The 22292-nt window shown below is 42.0% G+C and overlaps 6 protein-coding genes across 7 annotated transcripts in view; 4 read left to right on the top strand and 2 right to left on the bottom strand.

Annotated features, from left to right (window-relative positions):
* Window positions 1-2624, top strand: part of LOC307246945 (histone H1-like) — a gene marked incomplete at both ends in the record, with an annotated part of 35674 nt that extends 33050 nt beyond the window's left edge. Inside the window, one exon of one of the 2 annotated variants that reach the window (XM_080022998.1) lies at window positions 2493-2624. In XM_080022998.1, coding sequence (XP_079879124.1) covers window positions 2493-2624 — 132 coding nt within the window. Of the gene's footprint in view, window positions 1-2462 lie in introns of both variants that reach the window. The other variant, XM_080022997.1, reaches the window with a different exon arrangement.
* On the top strand, window positions 380-754 carry LOC307246965 (histone H2B 1/2-like; the record flags this gene model as incomplete). The annotated part of the gene is made up of 1 exon (XM_080023020.1): window positions 380-754. The coding sequence occupies one exon, from the start codon at window positions 380-382 to the stop codon at window positions 752-754; it is 375 nt and encodes a 124-aa protein (XP_079879146.1).
* Window positions 2625-3328: 704 nt separating the features above from the next.
* On the top strand, window positions 3329-3742 carry LOC307246985 (histone H3.2; the record flags this gene model as incomplete). Its single annotated transcript, XM_080023040.1, has 1 exon — window positions 3329-3742. Exon 1 carries the CDS (start codon window positions 3332-3334, stop codon window positions 3740-3742), a length of 411 nt encoding a protein of 136 aa, XP_079879166.1. The 5' UTR covers window positions 3329-3331.
* A 2853-nt stretch (window positions 3743-6595) lies between these two features.
* On the top strand, window positions 6596-6979 carry LOC307246987 (histone H2B-like; the record flags this gene model as incomplete). Its single annotated transcript, XM_080023042.1, has 1 exon — window positions 6596-6979. The coding sequence occupies exon 1, from the start codon at window positions 6605-6607 to the stop codon at window positions 6977-6979; it is 375 nt and encodes a 124-aa protein (XP_079879168.1). The 5' UTR covers window positions 6596-6604.
* An 868-nt stretch (window positions 6980-7847) lies between these two features.
* On the bottom strand, window positions 7848-8162 carry LOC307246989 (histone H4; the record flags this gene model as incomplete). The annotated part of the gene is made up of 1 exon (XM_080023044.1): window positions 7848-8162. Exon 1 carries the CDS (start codon window positions 8157-8159, stop codon window positions 7848-7850), a length of 312 nt encoding a protein of 103 aa, XP_079879170.1. The 5' UTR covers window positions 8160-8162.
* Window positions 8163-9009: 847 nt separating this feature from the next.
* LOC307246974 (histone H2B-like) lies at window positions 9010-9384 on the bottom strand (the record flags this gene model as incomplete). The annotated part of the gene is made up of 1 exon (XM_080023029.1): window positions 9010-9384. One exon carries the CDS (start codon window positions 9382-9384, stop codon window positions 9010-9012), a length of 375 nt encoding a protein of 124 aa, XP_079879155.1.
* Window positions 9385-22292: the final 12908 nt, after the last annotated feature.

The raw sequence follows: 22292 nt of genomic DNA, 5'->3' as shown, positions 1-22292 counted from the left end.
ATGAAACAATTGTGCAGGTAAGTGGTATAAAATGTTTAAATTCATTTTTATAATGATCCCATCTTGTTTCTCATTCTCATTTTCGACTAAAAAAGAGCATGTTGTTCGAATTACTCTCATATGATAACCATGTAGTGCATTAATCTTAATATAAGTCGTTTTAATGATCTGATAAAAGAACATTTACGGATATTCGTTTTCAAACCTCAGTTTCTGTGTTTTAGGCTTCAAAACCAACTGGCGCATGTCCAGTGTCACCTGCAAACTCTCCCCAATCACTTTGTGGGATTCACAAAGCTTCATTTGCATCAGGATTCTATATATCAAGCAACACCAGCTCCGGAAAACTATTGGTACCGTGTATCTTTGCACCGTCATCATGCCTGAACCCGCCAAGTCAGCGCCCAAGAAGGGCTCCAAGAAAGCCGTGTCCAAGACCGCCAGCAAGACCGGCAAGAAGCGCAGAAAGACCAGGAAGGAGAGCTACGCCATCTACGTGTACAAGGTCCTGAAGCAGGTCCACCCCGACACCGGGATCTCCTCCAAGGCCATGGGCATCATGAACTCGTTCGTCAACGACATCTTCGAGCGCATCGCCGGTGAAGCCTCTCGCCTGGCCCACTACAACAAGCGTTCCACCATCACTTCCAGGGAGATCCAGACCGCCGTCCGCCTGCTGCTCCCCGGAGAGCTGGCCAAGCACGCTGTGTCCGAGGGCACCAAGGCCGTCACCAAGTACACCAGCTCCAAGTAAACCGAGCGCTTTTCTCAAGCTAAAGGTCCTTTTCAGGACCACCCCACACTGTCAGACAAAGGCTTTTCCATTACTCAATCACAATGAAAGTTCATTATTTATCCCATCATTTTTATGTATATTTTTATATCGGAAACTCATGCAGTTTATACACCACACTCCCATCTTGTCACGAATTATTAATGTATCAATTCTATAATACAAAATATTTATTTTGAACTAATTTCTTATTAAATACACTGTCATCAAACCAGAGCCCCTGGAGGAATACTCAAAATGGCGGGAAGTTTCCTAAAACTCAATCGGGGGAAAAAGTGAGTTCAGTCCTGACAATAACTGCATAAATTAAATATAATATTGCGGCCAAGAGGGCGTTATGGAACTGTGTGTGTGTGTGTGTGTATATATATGTATATATATATATATATATATATATATATATATATATATATATATATATATATATAGCAAAATGTATTTAATTGATATATCACGGATGGTGGTTTGTTACTGGGGGGCGGGCTCTGAAAAGAGTCTTTATTTAGTGGAGTTGTTGCAGAGTTTTACCGCCGAAGCCGGACAGGGTGCGTCCCTGCCTCTTCAGAGCGTAGACCACATCCATGGTGGTGACGGTCTTTCTTTTCGCGTACTCGGTGTAGGTGACGGTCATACAAACATGGTTTGACATTCCGTTGGAAAATTCAATTTCGCGGGTCAACAGGACGAGACTTCTGTTCCATTGGTCGTCAGTACTTGATTTGAAAATTAAATACCATAATATCTGAAAAATGAATATATCCTAATTATAATATTGCAGACAAAATGCAGTTGTACCTCTTTTCAATAAGTTACTTTTCTCGAGACAATTTTCTAAGGTGTTTATCACTTTATTTTTAAATAACTAGCAATACAATTGCATTTTCACTGTGTCCTTTGTTCCAATTGAATTTGATTAATTGAAAATGTCATTAGTAACATTTCTATGTTCCAGAACTGAGTTATTACTTTCCAGTATGATATTATTTACAAATCAGATAAGGGCAGATGGTAAACCAAGCTGTATGAGTCTGATTTATTTACAATTTCACTATAACATAACTTTATTATATGAGCCATACAAATGTATGAAAAAACATTTATGATATAAAACATACAGAATCATTCCACAGATTCTTTTCATTTAACTCAATCCGTAATTATACCCTACATGCTGTGTCACTCACTACATTTCTGAACCGTTTACCATTAAGATGTATTATAAACTCCACGGTCATTTTCAGCCATCTAGTGGCGACGACGTGTAACTACACGAAACTTAATTCAAGAAAAAAACAATATTTATTTTAGAAAAGTAACGGTTCTTGAAATGGAACTGGGAAATAGTAGGAGGGTGAGGGGGAATAATGCATTTGTTTGTGGCGTCAGGCATATATTGTAAAACAGACCAGGGCCTATTTGAGTTTTCATTTGAGATTCATGAGGCCCTAATCTTCCTTAAATCCTTAACTATTTCCTACCTATCGGTTCATTCCGGCTAAGATTGTATTACTTGAATTTACAGTGGTAAAATATATAGTATGGATAGAATAGCTCATATCTGAAGCCCGCTGCAGCCAAGAAGCCCGTTGCGGCCAAGAAGTCCAGCAAGAGTCCAGTTAAGAAGGCTCCAGCTGCAAAGAAGTCACCCAAGAAAGCCAAGAAACCACCCGCCAAGAGCCCCAAGAAGGCGGCTAAGAAGGCGCCGAAGAGCCCCAAGAAGATGCTGAAAAGCCCCAAGAAAGTCGTCAAGAAACCCGCAGCCAAGAAAGCTCCAGTTAAGAAGGCTGCTAAGCCTAAAGCAGCCAAGAAGACTGCTCCCAAGAAGAAATAAATTCACTCCATCCTGTTCCACCCGCAAAGGCTCTTTTCAGAGCCACCCACACCCTCATAGAGAGCACTTCTTCAACAACTGGAGGGAAAAATCATTTCCTTCAACAATAATCTCAATTCATCCATATTCAATAGATAATAACACTCAGTCTTTGCACAGCAATGATTCAGAGTGCAGCCAAAAATAATTATACCATAAATATAATTATTTACAGTATGTGTATATTTATACACATATCGAACATACTTTACAATTCTAATAATTAATTATAATTATTAATCACTGCTAAGAATAAAATGAGCAGGTTGACCGATGCAAACCTGAATGTCAAACTTTTTCCAAGGTCAAACCAAACACCAAAGTCATTGGCTTTTAAAAGTCAATTTAAAGATTCATCATTATTATTTTATTCATGTGACTCATGCGTATTCATGCTGTGCAGCTCTTCTTCATTTCGCCTTGAGTTTGATCTCAACAATAATCACAACGGTGCAGGTTCCTTCGTGTTAAACCATTGTTGGGAGGCGCCATTTTTGGGTCGTTTGTGCAGCGCATTGTCTACTTTGGGCCTCACGAAGAACCACGTGACCACGAACCAGCTCTGGGCCAATCAGCACACAGCAGCAGCGCAGCAGGGACTATATAAGTGGCTCCAGGACTGAGGCTCATTCTGGTTTTTCCAAACCACTTGAGTTGAAGCCTCAACAATGGCCAGAACCAAGCAGACCGCCCGTAAATCCACCGGAGGAAAGGCTCCCAGGAAGCAGCTGGCCACCAAAGCTGCCCGTAAGAGCGCCCCAGCCACCGGCGGAGTCAAGAAGCCTCACCGCTACAGGCCCGGTACCGTGGCTCTCAGAGAGATCCGTCGCTACCAGAAATCCACCGAGCTGCTCATCCGCAAGCTGCCCTTCCAGCGCCTGGTCAGAGAGATCGCTCAGGACTTCAAGACCGACCTGCGCTTCCAGAGCTCCGCCGTCATGGCTCTTCAGGAGGCCAGCGAGGCTTACCTGGTCGGTCTGTTCGAGGACACCAACCTGTGCGCCATCCACGCCAAGAGAGTCACCATCATGCCCAAGGACATCCAGCTGGCCCGCCGCATCCGCGGAGAGCGCGCCTAGACACACCCACTACATCTAAACCCAAACGGCTCTTTTAAGAGCCACATCAAATCGCATCAATTGCTTTATTCCACTTGCGTCTCATTTAATTTATATATATATATATATATATTTTTCTTACGTGGGCATTGAACCATGTGCTTCTCAAATGGGAGTCAAACAGGAAGCACTATTCCGTGTTCTGCCTAGGATTGCTGGTTCCCGACCCCCACGAACATACACATGTTCCTCCCGTTTTCCAGAACGATTACATTTCCAAGACAGTTACTCCCCATTAAACAACCTACCCATTTAAAGGCTTAAGACCAGTCTGCATTGTACGTAGCGTACAATACTGTGGCGAGCGCGGCGTGTCAGCGTCAAGCATCATCACATTTATGTATTTTTATATATCATCACCAGTCTGTCTGTTTGTCGGCCTGGCCTCAGAGGCCAAGGTTCCCCAAGCAATTGGGGAAAAAAATAAGTTTTATCATACATTTATATCGCTCATATAATAGTTGTGTTTTAGGAAATTTGTGTATGGATCAGGATCAAATACTTTGATTTTCAATCTGCCCTTATCTGATTTGTCAAAAAACATCATACTAGAAACGAATAATTCAGTTCTGCTACGAATAAATATTACTAATGACATTTTAAATGAATCAACTTCAATTAAAACAAGACTGTGAAAATGCTTATTGTATCCTGAGTTAGTTCAATTAAAGTGGCTAAATACGTTGTAAAATAGAATAGTAACTTATCGAAAAGATGTATAACTGCATTTAGTCTGCAATATTTCCATTATTATATATTATTTATCTTCCATTGTATCTAATTTTCAAATTAAGTACTGGTGACAGGTGGAACAGAGGTGTCGTCCCGTTAACCCGCGTAATGATTTTCTAACGGAAAGACGAAACCATGTGTGTATAGGGCCAGCGTGGCCTCCTCGACGTCTTTGAAGCTTTAAGATCACGACCTGAGGGGCCGAAGTCATAGAGACTCACCCTGTTCGGCTTTGGCGGTTGATCACTGCAGTAACTCCATTACACGGAGACCCTTTTCAGTGTCCCAAGCAAATTGCAAAGAGCGTCCTACTACAGGGATTTTCGTGGAACGGTTCATCTAAATATATTGAAAACGATCATTAGTATAATCGATCAGCATCCCTTGTGGTCAATGAAATGCATATATAATTGTGGTAATAGCATAACGCCCGCCGAGCCAGTCTGTGATTTATATATTTACTGAACTGTCAATTTAACTCACTGTTTGACTTAAACACACGGATATGTTTAAATTACCCAGCATTCCTTGAAAATGCAGTTTGATAGGTGCTTTATCTAGATTAATTGATTACCCAATTAATATATGGCGATATAGGGTATGTCATTTCAGTGAAAACATGATGGGTTAATTTAATGTAATTTCACTATGACATCTATGTGATTTCCATCCGGTTCTGTGCTTAAATAAGATTATTGAATTGTATTATTATGAATGGTAGATATGGCAATATGGTTCATGAATATATTTAAAATAGATTAATTAAAATAGAAAATAAAATAGAATGTACAATAATTAAAACACGCATTTAAAATGTATTGCAATTGAATCTTCAGAAATTGTATAAAACACACACAAAGATGGTTGAAAGATTGGCCACAATCGAACCAAACGAAGATCAGGACAACAATTCCGAGCATAGTTGGCGCACAAACACATCAACAAGCGTCCCGACCAGATCTGCTTTCCTGCCGTTCACCTGACTAATCCACGCTGCTCTGAGTGAGCTGGAACGAGAGACCTGGAGGAAGAAAATGGGAAAATAGCAGAGGGGGGGGCAAAAAATAAATCTGCCTTGGCTGGCGATGCAAGATTCTCAAACGTTTCGGTCGAAGCGAACAACCCTGGAAAATGATTCCGGAATCTGGAGCCACCTTTGTTTCGCGAACGAAAGGAGCCTCAAGCCCAATAATCTTCTAGAGTTTGACTGAGCGGGTGAGCGAGAGAGATTTAGAGAGCGAGTCAATCTACGACTCGGACATTAAAAGTAAGCGATCAGAGCATTTGGAGAGAGAGAGAGAAAGAAAGAGAGAGAGAGAGCGAGAGAGACCACCGCATCCGTCTTTCCTTCCTCCCGCGCTCCCGTCTTTTTGGGATCCGCCGCGAACGCGGGGGTCATGTGGGCGCTTACACCGCTGCACCTAAAGTCGGCGGCATTATCTCGTGATCCGGTCGTTCATTGGGACTTGTTTTTCTCGCTTTCTCTCCTTCCTCCTTCGCCAAGTCCCGGGGAAAGCAGGAGAAGCTTCTGGTTCTGCTCATCCGTCCCCATATTGTTTGGCTTTGGGATCATTCTTCTCGTACCCGCGCGGAATGAGACAGGGTGAAAAACGAGTGAGCGGGAGGAGCTGGTTGGAAACGTGGAGCAGAGGACGGAGGGATGAAGGAGGAGGTAAAGGACGGGGGAGGAAGAAGAGAATGGATGGAAACACGATGGATGACGGAGATAAGTCAAGGGTGGGAGAGGAGAGGATGAATAATTGAACGAAGAACGAGGACACACGCTTCGACTGTGGGTGGTACTGAAAAGGACCATAATCAACTATTGAATGTGATCAACAGTAAACAGTGCATTAATTCGAAGAGACTGGGGTTATGGGATGTTGATGTGGTATATGAAATTTTACACATAATGTTTACAAAAGTCTATGTTCTTCTCCTTGAAACCAACTGGTACGTGCCCAGTGTCACGTGCAGACTCTAACCAATCACTTTCGGGGATTTACAGACCTTCTTTGCATTACGATTCTATAAAGCAAGCAGCACCATGACTCGCTGACGAGTGGCACCGTGTATTTTTCCACCGTCGTCATGCCTGAACCCGCCAAGTCAGCGCCCAAGAAGGGCTCCAAGAAAGCCGTCTCCAAGACCGCCAGCAAGACCGGCAAGAAGCGCAGAAAGACCAGGAAGGAGAGCTACGCCATCTACGTGTACAAGGTCCTGAAGCAGGTCCACCCCGACACCGGGATCTCCTCCAAGGCCATGGGCATCATGAACTCGTTCGTCAACGACATCTTCGAGCGCATCGCCGGTGAGTCTTGTCGCCTGGCCCACTACAACAAGCGTTCCACCATCACTTCCAGGGAGATCCAGACCGCCGTCCGCCTGCTGCTCCCCGGAGAGCTGGCCAAGCACGCCGTGTCCGAGGGCACCAAGGCCGTCACCAAGTACACCAGCTCCAAGTAATCCGAGCGCTCAGCTTCTTAAAACAAAGGTCCTTTTCAGGACCACCCACCCTGTCAGACAAAGGCTTTTATCCATGACTTAATGGTGACAATGTACAAAATTTGTTTTTTTTTGGTTCTGTCTAGTCATGAGACAAGAACACAATTCGTTTAGCATGTTCAAAAATATATTTATTAATCCAATCTATAATTATACTTTTGATGTCATCAAACCAGCAACCGAGGGGTAAACTGTATAAACATGGAAAGGAAGAAAAAAAACATGTAACGTCAGAGTATTTACAACTAAACCGGCATGCCAGTACAAAGGTAAAGATGCTGCAGTAAATGTAATAATAAAAACGACAATATTTAGTGAATTAGCAGCTGAGGACTCCTTTTGAATCACCCCACAGCAGTTGCTCAGCATTGTAGGCCGCTCAAGCAGATTTCATAGTGAAATGGCTTTCAAAGAAATTGTCAATGACTCATGTTAAACATTCTTATAAATCACATGTTCATTGGGCTTAAAATTAATGGAAAATAAAAGTTATTCACATAAATGCAGCCACCAAAGCTTCAAGAAATACTAGGTGGATACATTTGTTATGTACAACCTTTGATGCTAAATAGTAATATAATAAAATGACCATAGTTACTACAACACATGAAATCATTGTCTCGTGAGAAGGTTATACAATTGTCTTGTATGAATGAATGAATGCCTGATTTGCATACATGTCAAAGTGGAGGCCCCCAGATAAGTATATTGTTTTCTTTGTGTAGTAGACAGCTTGTTCCACAAAAACAAAAGGACGTATAAGGAAGCTCTTTACAGTAAACTTGGGGGCCCTGAAAAGGGCCTTTGTTTAGCGGAGTTGTGGCAGAGTTTAACCGCCGAAGCCGTACAGGGTGCGTCCCTGCCTCTTCAGAGCGTACACCACATCCATGGCGGTGACGGTCTTTCTCTTGGCGTGCTCGGTGTAGGTGACGGCGTCACGGATCACGTTCTCCAGGAACACCTTGAGAACACCGCGGGTCTCCTCGTAGATCAGACCCGAGATACGCTTCACTCCGCCACGGCGAGCCAGACGGCGGATAGCGGGCTTGGTGATCCCCTGGATGTTGTCGCGGAGAACTTTACGGTGACGCTTTGCGCCTCCTTTCCCGAGTCCCTTGCCTCCTTTGCCACGACCGCTCATGTTCACAGAATGAGAAGAAAAAGTTGTAATGACGTCCCGCCTCTCCGCCCGTGCTATTAATGCGTCAGAACGGACGTAAAGGAGGCCACACTGGCCCTACGCTGTAAGTCATACAAACATGGTTTCGTCTTTCCGTTGGAGAGTTGTCAATTGCGCGGGTTAACGGGACGAGACTGTTGTGTTCCAACTGTCATCACTACTTTATTTATTTTACAAATATTTATTGTTTTGTTTTGTTGACCGAATTATTTATTTATCTTGGCCTAAAAACGACGTATGTTTAAAGTACCCAGTAATACTTGAATCTGCAGTTTTGAGTTCCATGTTGTGTGCTTTATTTTGATGGATTGACTACCCGATGAACACGCAGCGAATTGGAGGATATGTTTAACTTCCCTTTTAACTATGAATGTAATTAAATAACAGTACAAACATGACAAATACATACATGACTAATTTAATTATTTACAATAGAATGTACAACATTTCAAGCAAACTAGAATGAAGCACGCGCGCACACAGTCTCAATAACTGAGAGAAACTGGTTTATTTGATTTATGGACAGGCTCAGTAGTATGATGACTGTATGGGGCTTTCCAGCTTTGACGTTCCGTATTATAATTAATATAGCTGCAGGCAGCAATAGGCAGAGTCCAGGGTGGTCGGCTCCTCATTAAAGTTGTATCTTGTGACGGCAGAAGTTTGTTCTGGTTACAGGGTTATTCTATACGAGATACATACGGATCAAAGATCATTCAATTTGTCACCATTGACTAATGGAAAAGCCTTTGTCTGACAGTGTGGGGTGGTCCTGAAAAGGACCTTTGTTTTAAGAAGCGGAGTGTTCGGATTACTTGGAGCTGGTGTACTTGGTGACGGCCTTGGTGCCCTCGGACACGGCGTGCTTGGCCAGCTCTCCGGGGAGCAGCAGACGGACGGCGGTCTGGATCTCCCTGGAAGTGATGGTGGAGCGCTTGTTGTAGTGGGCCAGGCGACAAGACTCACCGGCGATGCGCTCGAAGATGTCGTTGACGAACGAGTTCATGATGCCCATGGCCTTGGAGGAGATCCCGGTGTCGGGGTGGACCTGCTTCAGCACCTTGTACACGTAGATGGCGTAGCTCTCCTTCCTGGTCTTTCTGCGCTTCTTGCCGGTCTTGCTGGGGGTCTTGGAAACTGCTTTCTTGGAGCCCTTCTTGGGCGCTGACTTGGCGGGTTCAGGCATGATGACGGTGCAAAGATACACGGTAGCAACAAACAGCTAACACCGGTGCTGCTTTATATAATAGAATCTTGATGCAAATTTTGCTCTGTGAATCCCTCAACGTGATTGGGTAGAGTTTGCACGCGACACTGGGCATGCGCCAGTTGTATTTTATGACTAGAACACAGAAACTGAGTTTTGTAAATTACTTTTTAGCTGATTATTAAAAACACTTACATCGTGTCAAATGCAGTGCATGGTTATCATATGAGAGCAATTGTAATAACATGGTATTTTTTGGTTGAAAATGAGAAACAAGATGGGATGATTATGAAAGTTCATATTTTTTAAATATTTAACACGACTTCACAACGCAAATGTTTTACATTATTTTACTGTTATTGTGGGTCTATGAACACAACATCCGGTGTATATTTAAGAAACCAGAAAATAAAACAAACACATGCATAGCCATCTTAACAGTGAACAAATACAGTAAATGTCATATTTTTTAAGATTTTAGCAGAATCAATCTCATTAGAGCTTTGGAACAACATTCCAAAGATAAAATCTCCAAATTGTGAGTGATGGCACCGTGGTCTAATATGTGGCAGCTGGTGTTATTTGAAAAGTCCGCCAAATGTAAAGGACAATAAGACAATGGCATTTAATCATTTTAAACACAAAAAAAACGTATACCGGCTGCATTAATGCAAACCTCAATATTGCAAAAATAAACAAAAGGGTTGTTTTTGGTGTCGGTGAATTGCAGTTATTGATCTTCGAAGCGACCTGGATTACGGGATGTTGATGTGGTATATGACAACGTTCATTTTATTGCACTTAAGGATACTTTAGTGGGATACAAGATAGTTATTTTTTTTCCGAAAGTATAGTATAGTGTTATATGTATACAATCCGATTAAAACATTACAAATTATTAATCATCAGTTGATATTCACATTTTGAAAAAATATTGTATAGTCGCAAAGTCTTGCGCTGTGCAGCCCTCTCTCGTACAAGGTAGGGCCTATTTTTTTAGATTTTGTTTTTTATATTTATACATGTGACCATACCATAACGCGGATGTAACAGTGTTATAATGATAAAACAAAATGATCAATCAATATTATTGATTAGGGTTGGTCCAGAGCTGGATGTACTGATTGGTCCAGAGCTGGGTCGGGGTCACGTGGTTCCTCATGAGGCCAAAAGCAGACAATGCGCTTCACAAATGATCCAAAAGTGCCTCCTCCCGAAATGGTTGAAAACGATTGACACCTTCACCGTTCTGATTATTGTTGAGATGAAACAAAAGGTGAAATCATCAAGAAGGAGTGTACAGCATGAGTACTAATGACAATTGTGTCCGGGATGGGGGAACATGAAAAATCATGAAAAAAATCTTTATTTTGGAAAAACTACAATAATGATAAATCCTTAAATGTAACTGTTGATGTTTCGAACATGAAAATTAATGAATCTCGTGTTTGGGATGATCTTGTACATCGTGTACATTTTTCCCAAGTACATTTTCCAAATTGAGGAATTTGTCGTGGTAAAGTGTGGTGTGTTGCTCCGTCGTGTGTGTTTACATCTCTCAGCCACTAGATGAAAGCAAATGACTAAGAATGAACTGTTGTCTTTCTGACGCACATTCCCCAAACACATTTTTTTTTAACTAGGAGCATTTAACTGGATTGCAATTGTGATATCTCCACATTCCCCTGTAAATTAATAATTTCAAAACAAGGTATAAAATTTAACACTAAATTTTACACCTCGATTATTGGATGCTCACTTCTATGTTTATCATTTATCCCGTCTTATTCTCCTGTCGTTTCAGATTGTCACTCTCTCCAGCCCCTGATGACCTCATTCCTTTCAACTGTGTTTACCTGCACCCCAGTCTCGATATACTGGTCCGGTATCACTCAGCCCCAGCAACATTGTGTTCTCCACCTCGCTTTCTAGTGTACCATTCTGATTTGGTTCTTTCTGGTTTTTGGATTCCCTTCGCCCGTCCCTTTTGGACTTGCCTTACAAACTGATGACTTGTTTTGACCCCCTTTTCTGTTTTTTGCGTGTACCCCTCATGAAGAACCGTTCATGCAACTTGATTGTGTTTGTGGTCGTGCTTTGGATTTAAGTCTGTTTCAACTCAGTGAGGCTCACCAAGCCATGTTCCCTGCCATCCTCACCAAGAAGTGAGTGCACTGAACATTTGTGTACACCTAACATGCCATAAAGAAGTAACATCAGACAATCTTGCCATATTGATTACTTTACAGACGTGGTGTGGACAAGAATGTGGTGGCGGCTTCTGCGAGACCAGACTTAAGGAACAACGTGGTGAAGGTGTGGCAACGGATTCAGGAGAATCACTTTGAGGATTATCTCCAGAGGAAGGACCTGTACACCACCCTACTGATGAGTCCAGCGGAACCCAGGGGGATTGTATCAGCGCCTGGACACATTTTCAAGCCTCCACCTCCTCCAAGAGAAATACCCTCTGCTCGTCTCCTTCATCATGCCCCCCTTCTGGCAGAGTGTGACAATGTGCTGGACAACAGGAACCAGATTCTCTACAATTTTGGCACTGTGCTAAAAATGGGCTACAGCAAGAAAGTGTATACAACAAAACATGGTCTACCGTTTTTGTTTTTTTTCTTCAGTATTTCATTTTTAAATTAAATGTCTCATGGTGTTTTACATACAAATTAATTTACATATCAGTACAATCTCAATCTGGAACAACTAGAGTTTCTCACATCTTTCAAAGGTTAATACGTTATGCCTCACCAGGGGTCCTCACTGAGCCATACACATAGGCTCCACTTCCTTACTGTACTATATGTAGCATACTGTACCGCATACTGTGTCACTGTTCAGGGTTGTTCGTGATGCCGTATTGCTGCGCCATACTGTTGTATACTGTGCTGTATTAACCCAAACACTACCTCACTCTATTCACATTCACATGGCACTTTAATTCACATATCTGCAATACATAAGCATATTCCCTCTATCTATTCCATTTTACTTCATTTTATTTTTATTGTATTTTATTTTATTCTATATATTTTTATTTTATTCTATAAGTATTCAACTTACTGTATTACGTTTTAGGAGTCAGTTAGTTGGGCTATTAGACAATTTTCCTAGGACATATTGTGTGTTATCACCGGGTGCGTTGCATTACATTTCACTACATATATCTATGAAAGTATGTATATGACAAATAAAAATCTTGAATCTATATTTGGCAGGTGGGGGAGAAGCTGTCTGGAGAAGCAACGACACAGCTGTACTCCCAGTTTGTCTCCTTTGGCCAAACGTGTGAGGAGTCCACTAAGAGTCTGGGGCCTATGTATTGTTTCGTGATGGCCAGGTTCCAGCAGACCAACCAGTCTGCCCAAGATCCTGTACACCAGGGGTGCCCAATACGTCGATCGCGATCGACCGGTAGATCGCGAAGGTAGTGCGGGTAGATCGCACGCCATTCAGATAAATAAATAAATAAATACATCTGCAAGGAAAAGACAAAACCGTGGTCAACATCATCAGTTCAGTTCAGTAGTGCAACTTCTGTCCTCAAAGCTGCAGCGCCATGATTTGGGGAACTTTTAAAACCTTGCATCAAAGCTGGAGACCCATGGGAAGACAGGGAGGGGAGGGGTGCGAGGAGCGCCCCGACAGTGCGCGCTACACAGAGCAGATTGAAAACTGTCTGTCAGACATTGACAAACGGTTTCAAGGTGCTTTACTCAAGCCAATCGCTTGAGCTTGTTGTCGCTTGAGTTTATGTGCTTCCCATTTAGGGAAGATATTGAGGTGGATTCACTCGCATCAAAAATTGCAACACTGTTTCACCTGAAGTAGTCTGCAGTGGAGGATGAGACGTTGACACTACAGGCTGAGACATTCAGCTCAAGTCCAGGGCTCATGGACCGTTTTGGAACTTACTCACAGAGGAAAATTACCCAAACATGAGGAAATGTGCTCCCTCCTTGACTGCATTATTCGGCTATACTTATTTATGTGAGTCAGCCTTTTCCCACATGAAGATTATTGAGTCGAAACAGCGTTCCGCCATGACTGATGATCATTTGGAAGCCTGCTTGAGGCTGGCTATCAGCAGCTTCTGTCCGGACTAAGCAACCCTGGCCAGCTCCATTCAGTGCAAGTCATCAGAGTAAGGTAGTGACCATAAATGTATTTAATGCTATTTTGCCGTAAGGGTGCAGGGGTGCACGGTACGCCAACATATATTGTATATATGAAGTATACTCAGTATATACATATAAATAAATATATTTAGCATTTTTCAATGAAGGTAGATCATTTTGACCTGGTCATTTTAAAAGTAGCTCGCAAGCCGAAAAAGAGTAGGCACCCCTGCTATACATCAACCGTGGGTGTTGTCCCCAACAAGGCCCGACAGCTCTAGAGACCTTGGTTCAGGCTTGGGTAAACAATGGCATGGTGGTGCATCTGGATACTTTCCATTGGATCGGTGAGTTCGATGCAGCCATTCACACAGACAGCCATCTAATTGCCCAAATGTGAGAATCCGGACTGCATCATTTCTGGGAGTGGGGGACTGCATTGGCACGCTCACTTGATAACATGTTAAAACACAATGATCTTGCATCTCCGTTGTGACCACTTAATTCACGCCTTCTTCTAAAATGGAACGCTGCTTTGCTTTGCAATAACAATGAAAAATGTTGTACATCTCGTTCTATAGTGGAGCTGGTCCAGGTCTGATAAGAGTAGAAGGCGACTTTAATAAGTATATATAGTGGTTTGAAATCTGGAAAAACTGGAAATAAACAAGCATAAAACAAAAGACTCAACATGGACAATACAACATATTTACATTATTTCTCTGGTAACAATAGTTCTACTTTATGGCTGTCGTAAAACGGTGACGTCATTCACTTGAAGGAAAAATCTCACTCCTCGCTGAGAGTAAGGGAAGTGAACGTCACAACTAACTTTAATGTTCTACTCAAACTTTTAACCCAATTCCTACGAGTCATTCTCAGCCGCTTGATAAATACAGTTTGGTTTGAGTTCAGTGACGGTTTCACCTATAAACTCGCAGCTCGTTTTCAACCAATTAAGTCTCCGTCTGACAACTTTCACAGGTCACACATGGACGAGGAAGAGTGGATTCATTTTGTCCTCGTTGGAATAACGTCAGCACTTGGAAATATTGTATTTGTTCAATAAGAATGTGGCAGGTTTTGTCGCCGAGTGAATTCGTTTTAAATGGACTATCAGAGGAGAAGTGGGACCGGACCTGACGTCCTCATGGTGAGTTTTTCACTCCACTTCGGTGTAAATTGTGACTGCAGACATTTTTTATAAGGCCAGGTTTCAGAAACATTTCATTGTGAGATAGTGACGACAGTTTGCGATAATTAAATACATTTTATTGTTGTTGTTGTTGTTGTTGTTGTTTTTGTTGTTATTATTATTATTATTATTATTATTATTATAGCGCTGAAACAAAAAGTTTGCCCCAAAAAACAATCACATAGCATTTAGGTGTAGTTGTTTAGAATCACCACCAGTCGGTGTCAGAATTAGGGAATCATTTAGCAAGGGGTCTGTCTTGCTGAATTTATATTAATGCCTAAAATCACAACAGCATTATTAATTCAGTGTTAATGAACCGTAGTGAATGAATTCACATGTGTTTATCGTTAACCACAGAGTCCACTTTAGTATTTGTGCGTTTCTTTCTTACCATTTGTAAAACTGTTCTTGCGGGTCGGATTCTAATACTAATAATACGAGTTGACATTTTACATTAATGTAACAATTTGGTATTTGTTGTAGTTTATCCTTTATCATGTGGGATTTGTACACAGCTTTTCTTTTATTTATTATTCTTTCGTTTGTTTTCTGGCTCTGTTAGAGGAAGGTAGCGTCACAATACCGCAAACATGTTGAAATGCTAAAACCGTGAGGCTGACGTGCACTTGGCAGAGTGAGTCCTCCATGCCTGGCGTGTACAACTCATACTTACCTGGCAGGGGAGACACCATGATCATGAAGGTGGTTCACCCAGGGTGAGGCCTGGCCATTGCACTCCGGTTGGGTTGACCTCTGCGAATTCCCCAAATGTGGGAATCTCGACTGCATTATTTCTGGTAGTGGGGGACTGCGTTCGCGCTCTCCCCTGATACAGTGTTGAAAAAAGACGAGTGTATGTGTTTAGTTCTTCATTGAGGTGTTGCTTGTCGTGACCGAAGGGAGGTGCTATGGCTCTACGTTGTCGAGGCTCTGCTCTGTGCTGTATTGGTTCTGTACTCGCTGTGCATATGTATCATACAACTTCATCCGTCTGCATGAATGCCTCCTGTAAATACAATAAAGTGTAGTTGCATTCAATTCTGGCATATGTACTTGTTGCCTCCTGATCATCGGGGACATTGTTCATACCGAAGTGGCAATGTTTTTGTCCTGCATTATGGACAAATGGACATTATGGAATGGTAGCTCAGGAGGTAGAGCTGGTCGTCTAGTAATCTAAAGGTTGCTGGTTTGATCCCAGGCTCCTCCTGCTAGCATGCTGTAGTGTCCTTGAGCAAGACACTTTACCCCTAATTGCTCCTGATGGCTGTGTCCGTCGGTGTTTGAGTAATTGTAAGTCACTTTGGATAAAAGCATCTGCTAAATGTAATGTTTTGATTGTTTTAACCACTTTTCCACAAATTGTATCTGTGGGAAATTGCGACCACTTCTTCCTCTTTCGGCTGCCCCTGTAAGGGGGGGCCAAAGCAGACAGAAATATGTATTGTTTAAATTATGTCAACGGGATGTTCCAATGAAGACGGACAACACCATAAACTTTATTATTTATTGAGATCTACTTGCCATATTTATTTCATTTTTGATTTGATCAAAATTTTATTTGAGTGAAATGTTAATTAAAGCAGCTGCACTTGTTACTTATTGTTCACAAATGGAAATTATTTGATTGCAAGTCGCAAAATTGGTAATTTTTATGTATATATTTTATGCACATTTCAAAGCCTCTGGCAGATTGGCTCTACTGTAGATGTTGAAAAGAACGGTAAAATATACTATTGTTAAATACAAAAAAAGCCTACACTTTCTTTCCCAGCAGAGGAAAAACAGCAGTTGATGGGAGAAAACCAAATTAAGCTTTAGATAGATGCTGCTGCCAACCTGCTTTGTTAAGGCTGCAATCATGTAGCGTGTTCTATAGATAAAATCATGATCCAGTTTCTTTGTACATGACCCCTGGCCAAACCTGTCATTATATTTTCGCCCCTGGCCGTATTTGCAGGAAGACTTGTCCATTGCTACTTTTTTATAATCTGAATCACCAACATCAACGGACTTCATCACGTCATCAACTTCTTCCATTGTAACAGCAACGGGTGTGTTGTCGGTCTCCCGCTAAGGTTCTTGAAAATATTCTGTTTCATCTTCACATTCAGGTTGAAATCCACTGTTTGAAATGTTCTCCAAGTCAGGGATAACACCGTTATCAGATTCAGCATCGCTGTCGTTCTTGTCGTCTTTTTATGGACGTAACGCCAGCTTTTCTTCTTTGTGGGTTACGCCACCTACACAATAATGTATCCGGGTGTGTGGAAAACGAGTACGATTTACAGGTTGAACTCTATCAAAACGGTTTCACATTGTGGCTTCACATCACATGGAATTTGGAGGAATGATCTTCACTGGGATGGTCGCTTTCAAGGAAACCATTGATCGGCGTTCGCGCTGTTCAGCGTCTCGGTAAGTGAACTGTATTTCACCATGTAATCTAACAGGAATATTTAACTTGACGGTTTTTACATTTATCTACTATTTATATACCAAACTCTGTTCTGAAAAAAAGGTTGAGAGAGATAAAAATATACAAAGGAACATTCTTCTTTTCTTTTTGGCTGCTCCTTTTAGGGGTCGCCACAGCGGATCATCTGCCTCCAATACCTTCTGTTCAGCGCATCTTCCTCCCTTACACCAACCGCCTGCAGATCCTCCCTCACCACATCCATAAACCTTCTCTTTGGCCTTCCTCTTTCCTCTTGATGGCAGCTCCATCCTCAGCATCCTTCCCCCAATGTAACTCTCATCTCTCCAGCAGAGACAAAGGAACGTTTATTTGGAAAAATCTTATTTTCCTTCCAGAATGCTTTTTTAACTTATTTGGCAGCTTGTGGAGATTTTCAAAACGCGCGACTATTTGGGAATCGGTCCAGTGGGACACATATTTGACCGGAATCTCACCCATTAGTCTGGTTCTATGACTTTAAAAGGATGGCGATGTCCTCCACAAAGGTAAAAAAACACGCTCTACCCCACGCCCGTATGCTGCACTTTCTGTACGCTGTATGCTGTACGTATGCTCTGTAAATATATTTTATAAACAGAGATATGTAATGTTCTGCCCAGTTTTTAATTGTATACCTGTTTTTGAGAGATTGGAAATTATTGATCGAGGTTAATGTGTATGGTTTATTATATACTCCAAAATATATTTATTTTTGTTGATTTTTTGAGTATCTGAATCGAGTATCAAATCTGAATTGATGAATTGTGAAGTTATTTTAACACTAGAACCGTTACACCCAATCTTTGACTTTTCCAAAAATTGTGTTCTGTAGGATCCCCAATTGTTAAAAACAGTTGAGATCAAATCAGATGAAAAAAATGGGCATTTATGCCAGAAACAAATGCAAACTTGTTTTTGATTTTTAAGATCACCACAAGACAGCCACCACATCCAGGCGGGCCAAACTGGCCTTCAAGGTCACAGAGTACAGAGTACTTTCATATTTCATCCCTAAGTCTCCGCTCATTCAACTGTGCCTTTTTTGTTCTTTCTTTTAATGATGGTGTCTCTGTTGCTGTGGAGGCGGCCCCCTGCACCTGCAGGCACTACTCAACGCTATAACTTAAACATACGGTATCTCACTGCTTATAGACACTCAGATTTCCTCCACCTTTTTTAATTACAATTCATTTAGCAGACACTTTTATCCAAAGCGACTTACAATTATTGCACCGATGGATGCAGCCATCAGGAGCAATTAGGGGTTAAGTGTCTTGCTCAAGGACACGACAGCATGCTAGCAGGAGGAGCCTGGGATTGAACCAGCAACATTTAAATTACTAGAAGACCAGCTCTACCTCCTGAGCTACCATCCACCTACCATCAGTAAGGACCCCCACCAAAAACATGCACACATCATCGTCTGACCAGCGATGGACACTCGTCACCAGGTTCCTGGGCGCGTCGACGAATGCTGCCCACTGCTCCTGGCTGCCCCCCCGGAGGAAGGACAAGCCAGGATGTGCCAAATGCAGAGGCCTCATTTCACCGGCCACCATCCAAAGTGTGTGCGTCTGTGTGTGTGTGTGTGTGCATGTGTTGTAGTGTGGTGTGTTGCGTGACGATTAAAGATTTTTCTTCTCCCCTTCTTCTATTTCTATATTTCATTTCAGAGAAGACTAAAGCGGAGGGTTGTTTATGACGAAGAGTTCATCCAGGAGGTCGTGGAGGCCTGCGGGGAGGCTTTGTTTGGCACCACCAGCATTGCATTTATTAGTGGAAATGAGTACGATGATGACGACGATGCAAATAATAATAATGATAATAATGATATTGATAGATGCAGGCGGCAATACACAGGGTCCAGTTTAGTTATTTTGGTACGTATTACAGTGTTCTGGGTTCTGTGAACCGCAGAACAAGTTCCAAAAGTTACAAACACAGTGGACTTGCGTCTGTTGCTCTTCTGGCGTTCAGTTTAAATATCCCTGAAGAACGGTGTTTAAAGTGTTATGATTGTTCTTGGATGGTGCAATATGGACACAAAATAAATTGTTGGTTCCTCCAACGTGTCTTTTAACTTTCTGCGGTGCGAAAATGTGTTCTTTGAGTGATTATAGTTTCCAGCGTATTGTAAAACACGGCACAAGTTACGGTTTTTCGAGTTTCGAGCACTTTGTCTACAGCAGACCTGGGCATTTTACGGCCCGCGGGCCAAATCCAGCCCGTTCGGTGTCCCTGTCCAGCCCGCGTGATGTCAATCTTTAATTAGGACATGAATGAAAAAGTATTTATTCTGTGCAAGCAATAAAACTATGTTGCTTTTGTTTTGAAAAGAGTGCTGTTTTTTTTTGTTTTTATTTTATAATGTATGAGCGCGCATGTGTCGGTAAACAGCTACAAGTGATACCAGCTAGCACTTAAAATGTCAGCTCACGCCAAAAAAAGAAAAAGTGATACTGAATGCTATGTTTTGAACAAGACATGGACTGCTAGAAATGTATTTACAGAAGTCAAAGGGAAAGCCGTGTGCTTAGTTTGTGGTACACAGGTCACTGTTTTCGTCGAATACAATTTGAATCGCCACTACGTGACCAAACACGAGGAGAAATACAAGAACTTGTCTGATCAAGAGCACGCAAGGGAAAGAAAAACCAACAAGGAATTTTTACTAAACTTTGCACATCCAGAGATGCAGCTGTCAAGAAAAGTTATGTCATATCCCACAAATTTGCTAGAAAAAGTAAACCGTTTTCTGACGGAGAGTTTATTAAGGAGTGTTTGTTGGACTCTGCAGCACTAATATGCCCGGAGAAAAAGGGAGCATTTGAGAACGTCACCCTCTCCCGATGAAATCTGGAGCTTCAGCTGATGAACATAGCGGTAAACTTTGACTTTTTCCCTGGCTATGGATGAGAGCCGCGATGTATGTGACACTGCCCAGGTACTCATCTTCTTACATGGGATAACGACAGACTTTATGATCACAGAGGAGCTGGCAGCCATGCAGTCAATGAAAGGGACAACAACTGGGAGTGATTTGTTCACGGAGGTAAATGCATGTTTGGACAAGTTGGGACTGAAATGGGACAAGCTGGCAGGTGTGACAATGGATGGAAATCTGAAGGGGAAAAATGTTGGACTTTTGAAGAGAATGCAGAATAAAGTGACAGAAATGAACCCTGAGCAGATATTGACATTTTTGCATTGGATTATACATCAGGAAGTGTTGTGTAAGTCAGTGTTAAAAATGAACCATGTTGTTGATGTTGTAACTAAAATGGTTAACTTCATCAGGGCAAGAGCACTGAATCACAGACAGTTTGTTGCACTTTTGGAGGAAAATGAGACTGAACATGGTGACATAAGCAACCACACAGCTATCAGGTGGCTCAGCCTGGGCAAAGTGCTGAAAAGTGTTTGGGACCTGAGAGAAGAGTATTCTTAGTAGTAGAGTATTAGCGTTTGAAAGCACAGTTTGTTCTTGAGCAATACGGTTACAGACTGAAATTATGTTTATATTCATAAGCTGCTTTCTGTACAAGCACTGCTCCAGACACAGATATGGGTTTTGTTATGTGTGTGGCTGAGGCAAAACGTTTTTAATACTGTAGTTACATGGTAGGGCTAACATCAAAGTACGAGTTCTGTGCAAAGAAAGGAAATGCCATCCCACAGTTTTCAGATGCTGACTGGATGGCAGACCTTTGTTTTGCTGTAGATGTGACTGCACTAATGAATGAAATAAATGTCAGACTGCAATGCAAGGGCCTTTTTTTGCATGAAAGGTACAGCGCAGTGAATGCTTTCACGAGAATGTTACAGCTTCTCTCAAGCTAAATGGAGTACAACATTTTCACCCATTTGCCAACACTGAAGGAAGCCACGCAATCATCTGATCACCTCCACTGGTATTCTTCCACGTTAGAAGCACTGCATGGTGAGTTTTCAAGGTGATTTCAGGACTTTAAAACAGTTGAGAGTGAAATGCACACCTTCACCTGCAGTGTGGATTATGCACCCAGTGATGTTCCGATGGAACTCATTGACCTGCAGTCTGGCACATTTCTGGCAGAGCACTTTAGATCAGTCTCACTGCTTGATTTTTACTCTTCCCTCAAAGAGGAGAACTTTCCACACATGAGGATGCATGCTTCTAGTCCTCTTTGGATCTACCCATGTATGTGAACAGACATTCTCAGTGATGAAGTTCAACAAATCCAGATACAGATCCTCTATCACTGATGATCACCTCTCAACTGTCCTTCCCCTATCCACCTCAGACATTGAGCCAGATTTCAATGCACTTGTTCAATCCCAAGAGAGACTGGACTTTACTGAACAAGTAAAATGAACTGAAAAACATTAAAAGCATGTATTGCTTTTTGTATCAAGTTGACCCATTGCTTATCTTTAACAGACTGCAAAACACCTTTTTCAGTATTTGTGAAGATTAACATGTTAAAAATAAAATGAAACACTGATGTAATGATTGTTTTTGTTTTTACTGTTTATTACTTCTGTAGGAGTATTTTCCTATTTGACCTACACCACGGTTTCATATATTTATATACAAATTTACAGAATATCCTTATTGTTCTGATTACCAGTAGCAGCTAATCAAAATAAATAATTTACTGCTTTTTACAATGGGAGAAAATTTATATTTAGCAGAATTAAATTCAAGTTATTGTTGGTTTGGCCCTCCAAGACAACTCAGGTTCAGGTCCGCTGAACGGATCGTCGGACGGTTCCGACCTGGAGATCTCGACGGCCTCGGTGTAGGACAGGACACACCGGGTTTCAAAGTGAGGCTCAAGGTGTTCATTGTCCATGACCAACTATGGAGTTTACCGACTGGAGTGACGTTGCGCGTCAAGCAAGCGAACATTTCATAACTTCATGTGTGTGTATGCGCGTACGCACGCAGGTTAAAGACTCGATCTAAAAGCATCCAAAACTAATTTTGGAGCATCCCCCTGTGCGGACTTCAATTAGTTATTCCCTTTTGCAGCCCATGCCGAGGACGTGCACAGTGCGCTCGTCCGGATTGGAGACCTACACTACATCTAAGTGTGACAGGCGATCAACCTGGCGGAACGCT

The sequence above is a fragment of the Zeus faber genome, assembly GCF_960531495.2.
Source record: "Zeus faber genome assembly, chromosome: 22".
Classification (NCBI taxonomy): Eukaryota; Metazoa; Chordata; class Actinopteri; order Zeiformes; family Zeidae; genus Zeus; species Zeus faber.
The sequence above is the reverse complement of the archived record's forward strand: the minus strand, read 5'-3'. Positions and strand labels throughout refer to the sequence as shown.